The sequence below is a fragment of the Amblyomma americanum genome, chromosome 8 (genome assembly GCF_052857255.1).
Source record: "Amblyomma americanum isolate KBUSLIRL-KWMA chromosome 8, ASM5285725v1, whole genome shotgun sequence".
NCBI lineage: Eukaryota > Metazoa > Arthropoda > Arachnida > Ixodida > Ixodidae > Amblyomma > Amblyomma americanum.
Genome location: NC_135504.1, coordinates 32,550,962 through 32,567,037, shown reverse-complemented (window position 1 = coordinate 32,567,037; position 16,076 = coordinate 32,550,962). Strand labels below are relative to the sequence as shown.

Here is a 16,076-nt window from a genome sequence, read left to right as displayed (position 1 = left end):
TGCCAAACGCGCATGCTGGCTGGCTGAGGTACATACGAGCTCAGCAGCTACCAAGAAACTTTGTGGAAGTACAACGTGAATGTTCCCTTCCTACTTCGCTAGCAAAAAAAAAAAAATGAAGCGAACGCTAAAAGATGGACTTAGTTTAAGCAGGCACTCCTTCCCTTACAAAAATGGTTTTAGTCAGTCTATAAACTGTCCATAGACTTCTGTCTATAAAGTCTATAGACTTTCTATAGGCAAACCTTAGAGAACAGTCGATAGACAATCTATAGATTTTTGGCCATACACTTTTAGCAACTTTTGTCTATAGAAAGTTTATAGACTATGAATAGACAAAGATATATATAGGAAGGCAATAAAGTCTATTAGAAGTCTATAGGCTGTGTATGGACCATTTTTGTAAGGGTTTCCCCCTGCACAGCTTCCAACAAGCCACCCTGACAGTTCCGCAAACCTATGAGCTTAAAACCAGCCTCCCTAACTGCTGACGTGTCATTCGAGATCCACCAGTGCTTGTACTAAATCGTATGCTAGGTATGATAAGCTGCGATCACTTTTGTTTTCTATGAACTCCAATCACAAGACAAAATGAATTCCCATTACGCAACTTCTAACGCGTACAGTGCTTGCCAGCTACCACGCTCTATTGAATGCGCGCAGAAAAATTCACCACGTGTAGCGTGCCCGTTCAATGTGCCTGCCTCTACCCATGCCGTCTCCTCCCAGACGGCTGGGCTGCACAGATGCGAAATGGCTATGCATACAAACCAGCCTTTTCCATTAACATTCGCTTTTTTTATTATATAAAAGTTATCGCGCAGTTAGGCGCAAGTCCGAAGAGACTAAACCCAGAGCGGGCGGCGTGTCTAAGTGGATACAGCTCCTTTTCACATCGCCAACTTTTTTCACTCTCAACCGCATCGTTTGAAGCATGGAAAATTACGCAAGCGTTGATATACTACGCAGATCAAGTTGCGCTGATTAATAGCCTGCTGTCAAGGCGTAGTACTTCTAGCTGGGTGTTGTGAACAGCTTGTCTGCTGTAGGCAGCGCCGAAGCTGCCAGGAGGTTCGGCTGCGTGGGCGGATATTAAACGAAAGGCGTTATCTCTGGAAATAGCTTTTATTACTGTTTTAGTACCAACGCAAGCACGGAGCTTATCGGCACGGATATAAAGTTTCTCGGCCACACGTGCCTTGGCGAGAACATAAAAAGCTGATCCATTCGAGTAAATTGCTTGACGTGCTTCGCAGAGCATTGCTGGAGGTCTGAAAGGTGAGCGTTGCCATGTTACTCAAAGAAGTGTACTTGCCGCCACGGCACTTAGTGGTGCCTGGGCTCGGCACCATAGTGTCCAGACACCTAAAAAGAAGCGAAAAAATTCCCTGCGAAAGGGTCGTAAAAAACGCGGCGTAAAAAGTTTTGTTTTTGCAGTTTTTGCGGCCTTCCTGATGTAAACCGACCAGTGACTCACATAATTTATTAATGCCCGATTTCTGGCTTACGTCTGGCCGAGCAGGCGGGTTTCGCAGAGATGTTCGCATCAAGCAGCACGAAGCGGGAGATTTCCGTGAACGTAAATATAATGGCCCACACGATCAGTTATTGGGTGAACTCTGGTACAGTGTCTCGAAAAGTTCTGGAAGGCTCTCGCGGGAATGTGATGACATAGCTGTCATGACAAATGATAAATATGTAGGAGCCGAATGAGCCATGGAATTTACTGACCTATAACACACTATTCTCTCAGAAACCTTACCTATAAGGCTTGGAGTGCGAGCTGACATTGGAAAAAGATAAAGTTGGTGTCGAACGCGAGCCACCGTACCTTGGCTTGATGCGAAGACGGTTTTTAGAGAAACCTCTACAACAGCTTGGCCTTTGTTTGAACAGCCCAGTCTTATTGTCGTTTGGAGCCACCATACTTGGGTACAGCCACAAGTCTGTTTTTACTGCCGTGCAAAGTTTTTTAATGGAATCAAGAGAGCTACCTTGTTAATTTTTTTTTTCATTTTTTCAATATTATTTTTATTCTTACAATTATCATTATCATTTAACCACTCGGCTATAAACATGAGTCTCGATCTCCTGCGTGCGTTATGCATTTCCCGTTTCATTTCGTTGTTCCTTTTTGTTTACTTCTTCCGTCCTTACCATTCATTTTAATTTCGTCCAGGAATTATTTACCTCAAAAACTCTCTGTGCTCCCCAATTCTTGGCCAATCCCCCTATGTGGGCATGTGCCGTAGTATGTGGACCACAGCAACAACAACAACCTTGGCCAATCCCCTCGCGTGGGTATGGGCCATGTTTACTGAGGTATACAACAACAACAACAACAACAACAATGTGAGCATTTAGTACACGGCGGAAAATGTGTCCTCTCGATGCAGCTGCGATGACTCTATCGTGAAGAGAAGCTGCACACAGACGACCATAAGCTGTTCTTGTTGGCCTAACAACAGATGGCACATGCCCACACTAGACGACCTCCAAGTATCGCGAGGCACATACAGATAGCTATTAAGGTGTACATTTATGTGACCAAGAATATACAAATGACAACGCACGCTAGAGTGCAACATCAGTGGGTACATGTTATATTTTTCCTGTTTTTTTTGTCAAACGTGATCCTACGTGGCCTTCTTACTTGTACATAAGGATGGTTTCGTATTTTAATGCGAAAGCATTATTTCACGTGGCCTAACAGGCTCACCGGGTTTGTGTGAATCTTGACCCTTAGGGATACCTTGGCCGAACCTTAAATGAAGAAAATGAACATTGCCGTGACAGGGATCCGAACCCGCGGCTTCACGAACAGATTAGCTTCGCTGGCCACTGCACAATAGCACTATGCTCGCCGCGACAGATCACGCCTCTCATTAGGAAGGAAGGAAGGAAGGAAGGAAGGAAGGAAGGAAGGAAGGAAGGAAGGAAGGAAGGAAGGAAGGAAGGAAGGAAGGAAGGAAGGAAGGAAGGAAGGAAGGAAGGAAGGAAGGAAGGAAGGAAGGAAGGAAGGAAGGAAGGAAGGAAGGAAGGAAGGAAGGAAGGAAGGAAGGAAGGAAGGAAGGAAGGAAGGAAGGAAGGAAGGAAGGAAGGAAGGAAGGAAGGAAGGAAGGAAGGAAGGAAGGAAGGAAGGAAGGAAGGAAGGAAGGAAGGAAGGAAGGAAGGAAGGAAGGAAGGAAGGAAGGAAGGAAGGAAGGAAGGAAGGCCTCAGACGTTGCTGGCACATACCCACTACGGGGGAGTGGCCAAGACACGGGCGGTCAATTGCTGGATCCAGGAAAGTTTTGACGGGAAAAGGAGTGGTAATAGGATGCAGTCTGATAGATTGGAAGAGGGAAGGACAGGGGTCCTGTTAACATGGAGATCGAAGGCGGGACAATGACTTAATGTGCATAATAGTATACAATGCCTGTAATGTTTCAATGTCGTACTGAGAGCGGGGAAAAAATTAGAATGGGAGTCGCTGCGTTTCTTGAAGAAAATTTTGCACAGCAGAGCGCACACTCCTGTCGCTTCGTCCAAGCAAAGAAGCGCCAATAGAAAGAACAACCGCGGAGGACACAGGCAAGCCCAGTTGATGAAATGGAATTTGCAAAAGACGCTTCCTCGAATGACAGAAGCGGCGGCAGAACAGCAGGAAGTGATCTATTGTCTCAGGTTCGGCACAAAAAGTGCACAGTGGGGAAACCGCCAGGCCAGATCTGTGAAGGTAGAAATTTAGAAGGGGAACCCTATCGTTAAACTGCAACACACAGTGACTCTCGCGCTTTGCATCACACATCATCATCCTCTTCAACTAACATTACTATCGAACTAGTATACACATTCTCGCACTGTGCGCTGCATATTGCCTTCTTCATCAACAATGCTACTACTGAACAAATATCGACGCCAGACACGCCGACGACCCAGAAAAAGAAAAATATGAGCCAAACAGGCTTAGCACGTGGGTTCGCACGCCTACTCGGTTTAACTACGCTAAAACCCTACCGCATTTTCCCGGCTCTCAGCAGTTTCTGGTGAGACCTGATTTGTTTCTCGGGTATTTTGATTTTATGATGACCTGCAAAAAGAGACTTTTTGCTCAATTTTACCATCTGAGACTGGTTTATAGCAGGCAGTAGGCTTTCAGCAATATTAGATGGCTTCCGGCGAACTCGGTGCTTCGAGCGCACGAATTTCTTTGGCGGCGTCGTCAACATAAAAACATCGAAACATCCATCCAGCAGCTGCATCGGAGGCGGCGGTTAGTGGTCATTTTTTTTTTTTTTGGTGTGAGTGTTTTTTAAACTAGTTTCGGAGAATAAGAAAAGGTGGGCGCAACTCCAATGCATGTGGCTTCATAACAAGCAGTAATCATAAAAACTGATTTTGGATTCGCGTAGTTAGTCCAAGCGCGAATTAGGTGCGTTAGCAGTTCGGTGTTCCTTTAAAAATAATAATAATAATTGGTTTTTTGGGGAAAGGAAATGGCGCAGTGTCTGTCACGTATATCTTTGGGCACCTGAACCACGCCGTAAGGGAAAAGATGAGGGAAGGAGTGAAAGAAGAAAGGTGCCGTAGTGGAGGGCTCCGGAATAATTTCGACCACCTGGGGATCTTTAACGTGCACTGACATCGCACAGCACATGGGCGCCTTTCTGTTCCGGTGTTCGGATGCATTGTTGTCAGGTGGAAATTGGAAGGATTGAATTTCTATCCAAAATTGGATAGAAATGCCCCTATATGCCGAATTGGTCACTCTTTACATTACATTCCTAGATCCCCTGGTAGTCTTTGTACCAGTTGTGTCGCAGTGGTGCAGCGGTTAAAGCGATGTGCCACTGCAGTGCGATGGAAAATTATGCCATCGGTGGGGATGGTGAGATCAAGGTTGCCCTTCCCGCGAAACCTTTCGCGACCAGTAATTTATTGAACTGAAAACTAAACATTTCGACAGATTTGCCTGTCTGGTTGCGTTTGAAGACTTATAATAAACTGCACGTCTCCAACCAAAAAAACATTTAATTTCAAACCCAACGTTTCGAAGCCGGCCCGGCTCCTTCATCAGGGGTGACTGTGGGCAGTAGCTAGCATATTTAAGTATGGAGGGGAGCAGGGGGTCAAAGGAACGAAAGCTGTGACGCGAAAGGCATGGCCCCGTCGCGGTGGCTCAGTGGTTAGGGCGCTCGACTACTGATCCGGAGTTCCCGGGTTCGAACCTGACCGCGGCGGCTGCGTTTTTATGGAGGAAAAAAGCTAAGGCGCCCGTGTGCTGTGCGATGTCAGTGCACGTTAAAGATCCCCAGGTGGTCGAAATTATTCCGGAGTCCTCCACTATGGCACCTCCTTCCCTTCTTCTTTCACTCCCTCTCTTGTCCCTTCCCTTACGGCGCGGTTCAGGTGTCCTAAGATATATAAGACAGATACTGCGCCATTTCCTTTCCCCAAAAACCAATTATTATTAAAGGCATGGGGGAGGGGGGAATGGGGGTTAAGGCTGTGAGTCACGTTGTCGCACTGTGAGGAGGCGGTCAATGGCGACTTTTTTTCGTTGAGTTGCAGAGCGAAGTCCCTGGGCATATACTGGGGGCAGGTTTCCTTTTGTGCGGTTGATGTTGTTTGGACAACCGACTCACAGCCTTAACCCCCCCTTCCTCCCCCTCCGCCACGCCTTTCGCATCACAGCTGTCGTTCCTTTGACCCCCTCCTCCCCTCCATACATCAAGACGCTAGCTACTGCCCCCAGTCACCCCTGATGAAGGAGCCGAGCCGGCTTCGAAACGTTGGGCTTCAAATTAAAGTTTTTGGTTGGATACGTGTAATTTATTGTAAGTTTATTGAATTGCCACCTGCCAATGTGGTAAGTTTACTCACAATCCCGCGGGCAAGTTGTGATTACGCCACAAGGTCACCTGACCCGAATGGCCGACCAAGGTTTCTTCTCCGGTAATTTTTCGTTCACATGACAATGGCGACACCAGAACTTCGCGAGAGCGGGAGCGTTAAGATTATGGCATTAATATGGCAAAAACAGTGGTTCGCTGTTTCAATGCTAATGCGTCGCGTTCTTGTTGACCTCGTAGAATAGAACATACCTACAAAGGGAATTGGACGTGACCAGACCAATCGTGGTACCATCGCTGAAATCGAGTTAGTTTCTCCAAATAACATCCAATACACTAACTGCGCATCTGTTTGATTCATAAAAAGTTTGATAGACGCCATTTTATAAATATGTAATGCGGGACAGCCAAATCAACAAGCTTTTAAGGGCGTATTTTTGACGATAGATATTTGGAAACGCATTGGCGAATAATAAAATTTAACAATACAGTCCAGCCTCGAAGTTGACGGTCATGAATTTCGCACTTTAACCTTGCCCCCTAAAATGAAGAGTAAAAAGTTTATTCTGTAATTGTATTTGATTAATCGCTGAATTATTGATTCATATCAAGTACATATTGTCTGCCTTGCTCTGCAATCCAGCGTAACAGATTCCACCGACGTATCGATCACAGTTTTTGAAATAAAAAAATCTGCTGAAGTTAAAAAAACACTGTAAATTGATGCCAGAACTAATGCATGCATTTGTAACAGCATCGGAGCAGTTCAGAGCTTCTGGAAGAAATGAGGTCGATTTCATTTATGCACTATTTCAAAAATAAAGTGAACTCGTGAATAGCCAGTGCTTCGGCTGGCAATTAGAAGGAGAGATTAGAGCCATCAAGCCGCAGTTATTTCTAAAACGTTACTTCTACAACGCGACATACACCTGAACTCGATTATGGAATAGAGCAAGTGAAGGAGTTAAGTGAACTTCTTTGTTCTCAGCGCTGCCGGCAGTTGACGGAACCTGGGGCCGTATTCCGAGTTTGTGTCATAATAAAAAGAGTCATAATCTGCCACAGCGGCCCCACGTGATTGATCGAAACACCAGGAACGGATGTCGGTTCGGTTGCGACTACGCGGCGGCAGGATGTTACTGCGTTGCGGTTGCCGCAACGTCCAGCGGCGTTTTTGCTCTTTCCCGATCCCGCCGCGGTGGCTCAGTGGTTAGGGCGCTCGACTACTGATCCGGAGTTCCCGAGTTCGAACCCGACCGCGGCGGCTGCGTTTTTATTTAGGAAAAACGCTAAGGCGCCCGTGTTCTGTGCGATGTCAGCGCACGTTAAAGATCCCCAGGTGGTCGAAATTATTCCGGAGCCCTCCACTACGGGGCCTCATTCTTCCTTTCTTCTTTCACTCCCTCCTTTATCCCTTCCCTTACGGCGCGGTTCAGGTGTCCAACGATATATGAGACAGATACTGCGCCATTTCCTTTCCCCCCAAAACCAATTATTATTATTATTATTCCCGAGAAATGGCACGCGACCAATGCGACAGAAGAAACATTCAGCCACAAGTCTGGTTGCGCATCGGATTCCACTGTAAAGGGGTAATATCTAAGCTGCTTTATTTGCCTAATGGACTTCAACAAATATAAACAATAGTTCACTGTTCTGCAACGCATGGCTTTTCAGTGACAGAAGGCGGCCCCTTCAGCCGCGATCGCCGATGGTAATTAAAAGGCAGCTAGCTTGTTCGCACGACACGGCGTTTTACATTTTTCTTGAGGAAAAGGGAACGGAGAGGAAAATTTGTAGCATGCACTCACTCGATGCACAATGCGCCCTCCGTGACGTTCTGAACTAAGACGCCGTGACGACTTGCAGACTGCAACAACGCTTAGTGTAAGTTGGTGCTGTGATCGGATGGTTGTGCAGACGGTAATTTACGTTTTTCATTCCTTTTCCAGTAATATACGTTGTGGGGCTAGTTGGTTCATACTCAGACTTCTTTTATGCGCACAGAAAGACGACACAAAAAGACAAGGTAGACAGGACGGAGCGCAAACTTTCAACTGTTTTGTTCCAGAAAAAGTACATGACATTTATACCAAAAAGAATGGACCGTTATCAGAGCCACGTGCCGGCCAGAACCCGGGAAAAGCACACAGAAGGCACCGGTGACTCACCTCATATGTAATTTAACTAAAAAAGCAAAATCTTTATCATATATTGTCACAGATGGTGCACTGACAGATGAACTAACGTTTTTTTTTTTCGTATGGTAGGCTTCACCAATTCTCGCGCAAGCGTGTCAGTACTCCTGCACAAGATGCTGGTGCCTTGGAACGTTGCATCACACAGTTTTTTTGCTTTCTGTTTTATGTCGTTATCTTTTCCACACTCACTGATGTGCGCCGGCAGGTGCGAACCGGTACCGTTCTTCAAAGACAAACGGTGTTCCCTTAGCCGCTCATTAACACATCGGCCCGACTGCCCAATGTACACCTTCCCACACTTCAGCGGAATTCTTTCCCTTAGCCGCTCATTAAAACATCGGCCCGACTGCCCAATGTACACCTTCCCACACTTCAGCGGAATTCTGTACACTACCCCTTTTTCACACTTCACAAACTTATTAACATGTTTGATTTTGCAATCTGAGTTGCGGCTACCATCTTGCGAAACTAGACGACACAGTGAAGAAAGTTTCCTTGGGGCCGAGAAAACCACGGGTACCTTAAACTTGTTAGCCACGCGCTTGAGGTTATGAGCCACTTTATGCTGACATGGGATGACCACAGGTTTCACTTTATTTTTTGCAACTGCAACCGTTGTCTGGTTCCTGCTCCTTTCTTGTTTCATCTTCTTGAGAAGAGCTTCAGCAACTGAACTCACTACTACCTGGGGAAAGCCTGCCTGTTTTAGCTTCGCGACCTGATCGTGAAAGCTTTCCTGCGCCATGTGACAACAGGACTTTCTTAGAGATGAGTCAAGGCACATCAAAGCGATAGCACGTTTAACAGTTTTCGATTGCTTGGAATCAAAAGGCAACAATTTCTTTTGTGCACTCGGTTGGTACTTCCACCAAAAGCCTGCGTCCTTAAGGGTTATTTTCAAGTCTAAAAATTGTAAACAGCTGTCATTGGCGAGTTCACAAGTAAAATTCAATGCTTTGGATAGTCGTCTAAAATTAGTAAGAATGTCATCCACGACTTGTGGATAGGTCAAAGGTGATTGTTTCTTCGAATCAATAAAAAAGTCGTCTACATATCTAAAAATCTTTAGCGTGCTACCGTTTTCAAGCGCCTCGGCCAATGATCTGTCCACACCTGCGAGAAAAATGTTGCAAAGCACCGGGGCCACGCACGATCCGATACAGATCCCATTTCTTTGTACATAATTATACCCTTTAAAATAAACAGTGGTGGAACTGAGGTAACACTCCAGGAGTACAAGGAAGTTGTCAACCGACATACCAGCGCTGTTTTGAAAAGACACCGCTCCGTTCATTTCTATGCATAACCTGACAGCAGCCAACATTTCGCTCTGTGGAATAGAATAAAACAGGTCAACAACATCTACAGAAAACATGTGTCCTGCAGAGTTTGTTTCATGCAAAAATTCAACAACCTCAAGACTATTGTTAATGGCAAACGGGTCGTCTACTACAAGTCTGTTAAGTTCCTTTAGCAGGAACCGGCTTAGTAGGTTCTGCCAGGCACCCCTTTCGCCGACAATGCACCTAAACGGAACACTTTCTTTGTGGTTTTTTGCAGTGAAAAAAACCTGCAATCTATTACATTTGGTGTTCTGAATACTACTGGCTAACTTCTGTAGACCAAGGTTTTCGCATAACGCAATGGCTCGGCTTTTTACCTTTGCTGGTTTTTGTTCTGTTTTTTTCAAAATTCTTGCGGATAGCCTCCGAGCCTTTCTTGTCGTACGTTCCCGACGGCATAGCGACAAAGCCCCCTTCCTTATCCGCCTGAACGAGTTGCAGGTCGTTGTCCTTAAAGAAGCGCACAATTTTTCTTGTTGGCGTCTTGACGCGGGGCCCCATAGAAGGCACGGTCCTGATGAGAGAGTCGACTCCCTCCAGAAGACACCTTTCCTTATCCTCCGGGTCGGCCTTGTTGGAAATTCTTCTCGTCAGTGCCAAGAGCTCATGACCTTTAACTTCCGGCTCAAAGCTGTACTGTGGACCTTTCCTGAGGACGCTAGCGATGTCCTCCGGAATGTGGATGTCGTCAAGAACCTGGAGAGCAGAACTGTCTTCTTTACTTTCTTTCTCTTTTTTTCTTCCTTTGGTTATCACTGCGAGAGATTGCGTCCACAAAAACTCTGTCGACTGGGCGGCCAGCTTCATCATAGATTGAAGCTTCCTGGTGGCGATATGCTCGGTGTCTCGGGAAAAGCACAGCAAGCGAAGCCAATCCTTAAACAGGCGAACCTGTCTCCATAGCTCAGACCTCAAGACCCGGCACACTCTCTTCACATGGCCGAGGGACGGTTTAACACGGCCAAACAAAATCGAGATGTCAGGAGGCACCAATCCCTTCCTTATGCTGAATCCGAGCAACCTCGCACGGCACGTAGTCAAGGAAATGTGAGCAACAAGGCTCGAATCTTGGAAAGGATGTGGCGAAACACTCACAAAAGGGCCCACTGTAGAAGAAAGGTGTGATTTTCCCGGGTTCTGGCCGGCACGTGGCTCTGATAACTATCCATTCTTTTTGGTATAAATGTCATGTACTTTTTCTGGAATAAAACAGGTGAAAGGAGGGGGGTACTGCGCACAAAAAGACAAGGACAAGAAGATAACACAACAGGCGCAGTGTGTTATCTTCTTGTCCTTGTCTTTACTGCGCCTGTTGTGTTATCTTCTTGTCCTTGTCTTTTTGTGCGCAGTACCCCCCTCCTTGTATTTACCATGATTGACAGACTAGCCCAACAACGTACGCTCTTAAACAGTTGAAAGTTTGCGCTCCGTCCTGTCTACCTTGTCTTTTTGTGTCGTCTTTCTGTGCGCATAAAAGAAGCCTGAGTTCATTCCTTTTACGCAGGCACTGCAAGAACCGCTAGATGCCGTTGTTCGGTTTTTAATTTTTCTGCAGCAAATACATAAAAGGGCTGAGGTAAAAAATCTTATTGCTGTGTTTCTCTTTTTATATGCACTGGGAGACTTCGCAGACGAAGTTTTCATCGGCTCGCCATGGTACGAAGCGCACGCATGCCCATTGACGCCTGAAAACTAATTTGCAAGCTAACTCGTGAGCTAAATGCAGAGCCACACCACCGCGGCTATCGAAAACCGAAGGAAACTCCTAAAAACCACCTCTGGCATGTAAAACGTGGCGGTGTAGTAGCGCGTCGCTGGCGACTTACCGTCCGTGCGAGCGGTTTCACGCTGCCAAGCCATTACACACGGCCATGATTCAGGACGCTTCAATACCTAATAAAGAGTTTAAAATAGGAAATACAGTCTGCGCGAAGTAAACGCATACATTTTGCGGGACATTATGGTTTATGTTACATCATTCAACATACGCAGACGAGATAACTCCGGTGACAGTGGCGCCATCCGGTTTGAATGAAGAGAACAATATCTGCAACAAACCGGTGCTCTTTAGGCCTAGGAGCTACCGAATCGTCCAACGAAATAAAAACCAGGCCAAATTTTTTCGGCCATGCAATTTGTTATAGGCAAGACAAGATGAAGCAAAAATCCCGTACCCAGTTTATAGCCAGTTCAAGGGCCGAAAAGCGAAATACCATCGACGAGCTCACTTCGAAGTGAGAGGCTCCACTTCAGGGTGCGCTGCCATGTTGGCTGTCGAGCATCGGCTGCGTACGCTATGTGTGTGGCGTCACCATCCGGTTTCTTCGACCCTTTTCGCTGCATCCGAACCACCACATACGCTTCTGGCGTTTCGACCAATCAGGTGTGTCCGCTGCGGCAGGCTATGACGCTTTTTATTACGACACAAACTCGGAATACGGGCCCTACACTCTAAACATGAGTACGCCTATATGGAAGTAAAGGTATGGAGTACACCTATATGGAAGCCCTCTATTCTTTAAAAGGGGGTGCGATAGAGACAGCCTGCTGCCTTTATAATCCTATCTGCTTGCAGTGTAACTGCTTTGAATGGAATCTTTCCCTTGATGGAGTTGAAGTTTCCATGCGTGCTGTATTCTCCGCTTACATCCGTCAGAACATGCTAAATAAAGAACGTATTTTTTACTGGAAGGAAGACTTCTCGAAAAAGAAATGACGATGATCTTGACAAGGAAATGACAATGCAGTGATCTCTAGATGTTTGATACGACGTGGACAACCGCGGTGTTCACTGATAAGAGAGTCCCCTGCTCAAGAGCCTTAAAAAATATGGACGCCAGTACTGTGCAGCCTAATGAATGAAACTTTTACAGCGCTAGCTGTTAAGTGCGCGCCCCTGCCTTCCGCGTCGTCCGGCGGCGTAACCGGTGGGCGCGTTAATCGCATCCATGGCTACCATGTCGTCCCGGGTATGGTTGTCAACTCGCATGACACTAGGTAGGATGTGTTAAGGCCTTTATAAATACTGTGCGTCTGTTTGTGTCTCGTCGTCTGATGTCACCTTATGTCCTGGTGAACCTGGGTCTCATAAGCCTACGGTTGGCTCTGTTTGGAACAGCCGCCTGCCAAAACTAAATGCCTACACAGCTATCGCTGCATATCGCGTCACATAGTCATAACCGTCCTGCGAGTTTTTTTATTGTGATATACACTGTTTCAAATTTATTGTTGCCAGACTGGGAGCTGTATTAAGTGCTGGAGTTATGGCCAAAAAAAACTTCGACTGTCCATATTTCTTATTCCTTTTTTCTCCGCAGTCAATGGCGCAAGAAGATATCGTGATTTCGGGATTCTCGGGTCGCTTCCCGCAAGCTGACCATCTCGCCGAATTCAAGCAGAAGGTTTACGCTGGCATCGATATGGTCACCGAAGACGACACGCGGTGGCCTCCAGGTGTGTTCACAACTTCTTATATAATACAAACCTAGCGTACCAAAGGATTTCAAAGTACAAGTGATGTTATTTCACAGAGTAAATTGCTTTCCTTTCTTTAAAGCCATTAGAAGTAAGGGTACAAAAAGAAAATGTGATTACATATGTCGGGAGGGTATGCAAGGCTTTAAAACATTTATTTCTCCAGCATTTCGGCTTTTAAGCATAGACTTTAATGGCTCATACTCGCGGTCACCGTCCGTCCGTTACATCGCCACCTAGGTCACGTGGCACCAAGCTCGCGCCAGCTGCTCTTCTCCTTTGTCGTGACCTAGGTCACGTGACTTAGGTCACGTGGCGCCACGCTCGCGCCAGCTGCTCTTCTTCTCTGTCGTGAAATGAATTCAAGCGCGGCAAATTCAAATCAGTGCAATGAGTCGAAAGCGGCTTTCGCCTTCCCGCAGTTAAGAGATAGATATCTAAGTGCCTCCAACAAATTTTTTTCAACATTTTTGTTGGATTTTTATGAAAGGACGAGGCACTTTACATGTGCCATTTAAGCGAAAGTTATTATGGAAACAAGATCAGTGTTGTGCGGAAGGAGATACTTGTGTTGTCCCTCCAAAAATCCGTAGATGTAAAAACGGGCAAAAATTGTTTCGTCCACCTGAGTTGATGCACTTTTTTTTTAGCAAAGAGAGTGCAGTGCGATTCTAAGCACAACATCTGAAAGGGAATGTCCTGGACGTTATCCTTTGTTTGCAGGCTTAGATGAAAGAGTGACCGTCCACCACCACCACCAGTACGCCTCCTTTCAGACCCAATGAATCAAGTGATCAAACTTGAACATTCTTAGATTGACTCTCAAGCATACATAAATGCACATTACGACCCATGCCAACCTCGGAAAAATTATTAATGGGTAGCACGTAGGCGGGAAAGTTTTTCGATTAAGATATGCTACGACAATGACTCCCTTCTGTTCACAGGACGGACATGATACAGCTGCTGTTATAATATAATTCGTTTTTGGCGAAAGGAAATGGCGCAGTACCTGTCTCATATATCGTTGGACACCTGAACCCCGCCGTAAGGGAAGGAATAAAGGAGGGAGTGAAAGAAGAAAGGCAGAGAGAGGTGCCGTAGTGGAGGGCTCCGGAATAATTTCGATCACCTGGGGATCTTTATTGTACTGACATCGCACAGCACACGGGCGCCTTAGCGTTTTTCCTCCATAAAAACGCAGCCGCCGCGGTCGGGTTCGAACCCGGGAACTCCAGCTGCTGTTGGGATAATTGTTTTCAAGCGGTATGTAGATAATCACTGATGTAAAGAGAAGTAAAAACAGTTCTATACTTCTTTCTATTTATTTAGACACCCTAAAGTCACAAAAGGGCATTACATAGAACAAGCGATTCCGAAAGGAAGAGCAGACTGTTCGTAAAACAGGCAAGCAAGACAGTTAAATAACAACCAGAAAGTAACGACAAGTTTCAGAGTGCAAAAAAAAAAGATGCTGGTTAAAAACTGACACCTCGGTAAAAATATTTGTGTAGCAAAGGTAAAATAAATCAGAATTTTGGATTGGAGCATTGTTTCTTTCAGAAACAACCGTAACAATTGGAGACAGGACATAACCCTTATTGGAACCACATCATTCCCTGACAAAAATTTTCGAACATATGAGAATAAAATTTTGAAACACTACTGCGTAGCTTCTCATGTGACACTGAATACAAATGAAGAAAAAAAAATCACACAAGGTCACAAGATTAGAATAAGCACTGGAACACTAACGGTAAGCAGTGTGAAGTTTTCCTGGTGTCAACGCCAGATGGCAATGAATTTCGTTGTATTATGAAAGTACTAAGCGTGAACTTCAAAATTTGGAGAGTGAGCGAATATAGGCATTACCTTGTGCGCATGACCAACCCTAGATTGAGTTTGTTGCGCAGGGAAAATGACGTATTACTTTGGTGACCGGTGCGGAAGACAATAGTGACGCAAATATTTGGCGCCTGGCGAGTGACGGCATTGGAGGGTGTCTTTAAGTAAGAGTAGTGCAGCGCAAAAAAACAGGGACAAAAGGAGAAGACACAAACAACAGGACTGGCCGCCAAGTCCGGCGGCGGTTTGAAATCGCGAACAAACCGCCGAGACGAGCAGTTCTGTTTTGTTTCGAACCTTTTTGTGTGATCGGTGTTAGTGACACGAACGCGATGCCAATTTATAGATGCGTATTGCAAAAAAGGCTATATAAAACACTTTGAGAAGACAGTCTGTGAGGAGCTGAACGAAACAGCTGAAACGTTATTCATAACTATTGTGACTGTTAGTTACAAGATTATATTTATTTGTTTCAGTATTCAGCATGTCAAAGTAGACCATAGGAATGCCATGCCAAAACAAAGAGCGTAGTCATTGTTTTTGCAGAAAGAGTAACAGCCCTTCACAAAATGACATATTCGCAGCCTCACCGCCCAGCGACCCTGTCTGTACCCATCAATTTGACCATATTCCGGCCTACAAAAATAAGTTAAATGAAGCCTTCTGAAATGCAAAGCGCCTGATTATCGATTCTTAGGTACACGCGATCGGAATTCTTCTTTTAACATAACCGCCGTATAACTTTCTGTAAAACCAGGGTATCAAGATCTTGCGCCGTGAGTGGGCGCAAACGCGGAGGTTAGCAGACTACCATGCCCGCCTGCTGCATCACTCAGAACTGCTGTTTCTGAAAACGAGAAGATAATGAGAAAATAAACGTTCGAAGCGCCACCAGCGGTTTGCTGTTTTAGTTCAGAAGTGCTGCTATGACCTGTTTACCTTTGCGAAGTGACCACAGGGAACAGCAGGGCTTCGGTGCCAAGCTTCACACTACGTGCGATAAAAGTGCAATTAATCATTTTCACGCGTTCAGGCCATTAATACAAGTTCTTTTCATTACAGTCTACTGCGAGCCTAAAATGTTAGCTGAGAAAATTCCCTCGGGAAAAAAAGTTATTAGACGGTTTTAGCAAACCGGAGACGTACTAGAGTAGGCGTATACTGGTTTACCGGACGCCACCTGACGCCATAAATTTCACTGCGTGTGCGCAGGAGGTTTCCGGCAAACAAGTATACGTCTCTGGTAGCACATCACCGGTAGCTAAATATGTCTTTTGTTGGCATAGAAGTGGTACTAAAGCTCAATAGAAACTTTACTTATAATGAGGCTAGCACTAACTCTCCTTTCGTCTTACCCAGCAGGCGACAAAGCTAGAGAG

At 45.7% G+C, this 16,076-nt stretch overlaps 1 protein-coding gene across 3 annotated transcripts in view; it reads left to right on the top strand.

The window, feature by feature from the left end:
• The first annotated feature begins 1,212 nt into the window (after positions 1-1,212).
• Positions 1,213-16,076, top strand: part of LOC144101253 (fatty acid synthase-like) — a 39,391-nt gene continuing 24,527 nt past the window's right edge. For all 3 annotated transcript variants that reach the window (XM_077634341.1, XM_077634340.1, XM_077634342.1), the window contains exons 1-2: positions 1,213-1,278; positions 12,696-12,831. In XM_077634341.1, the coding sequence (XP_077490467.1) occupies positions 12,699-12,831 (133 nt within the window). In that variant the 5' untranslated portion in view covers positions 1,213-1,278; positions 12,696-12,698. The remainder of the gene's footprint in view (positions 1,279-12,695; positions 12,832-16,076) is intronic.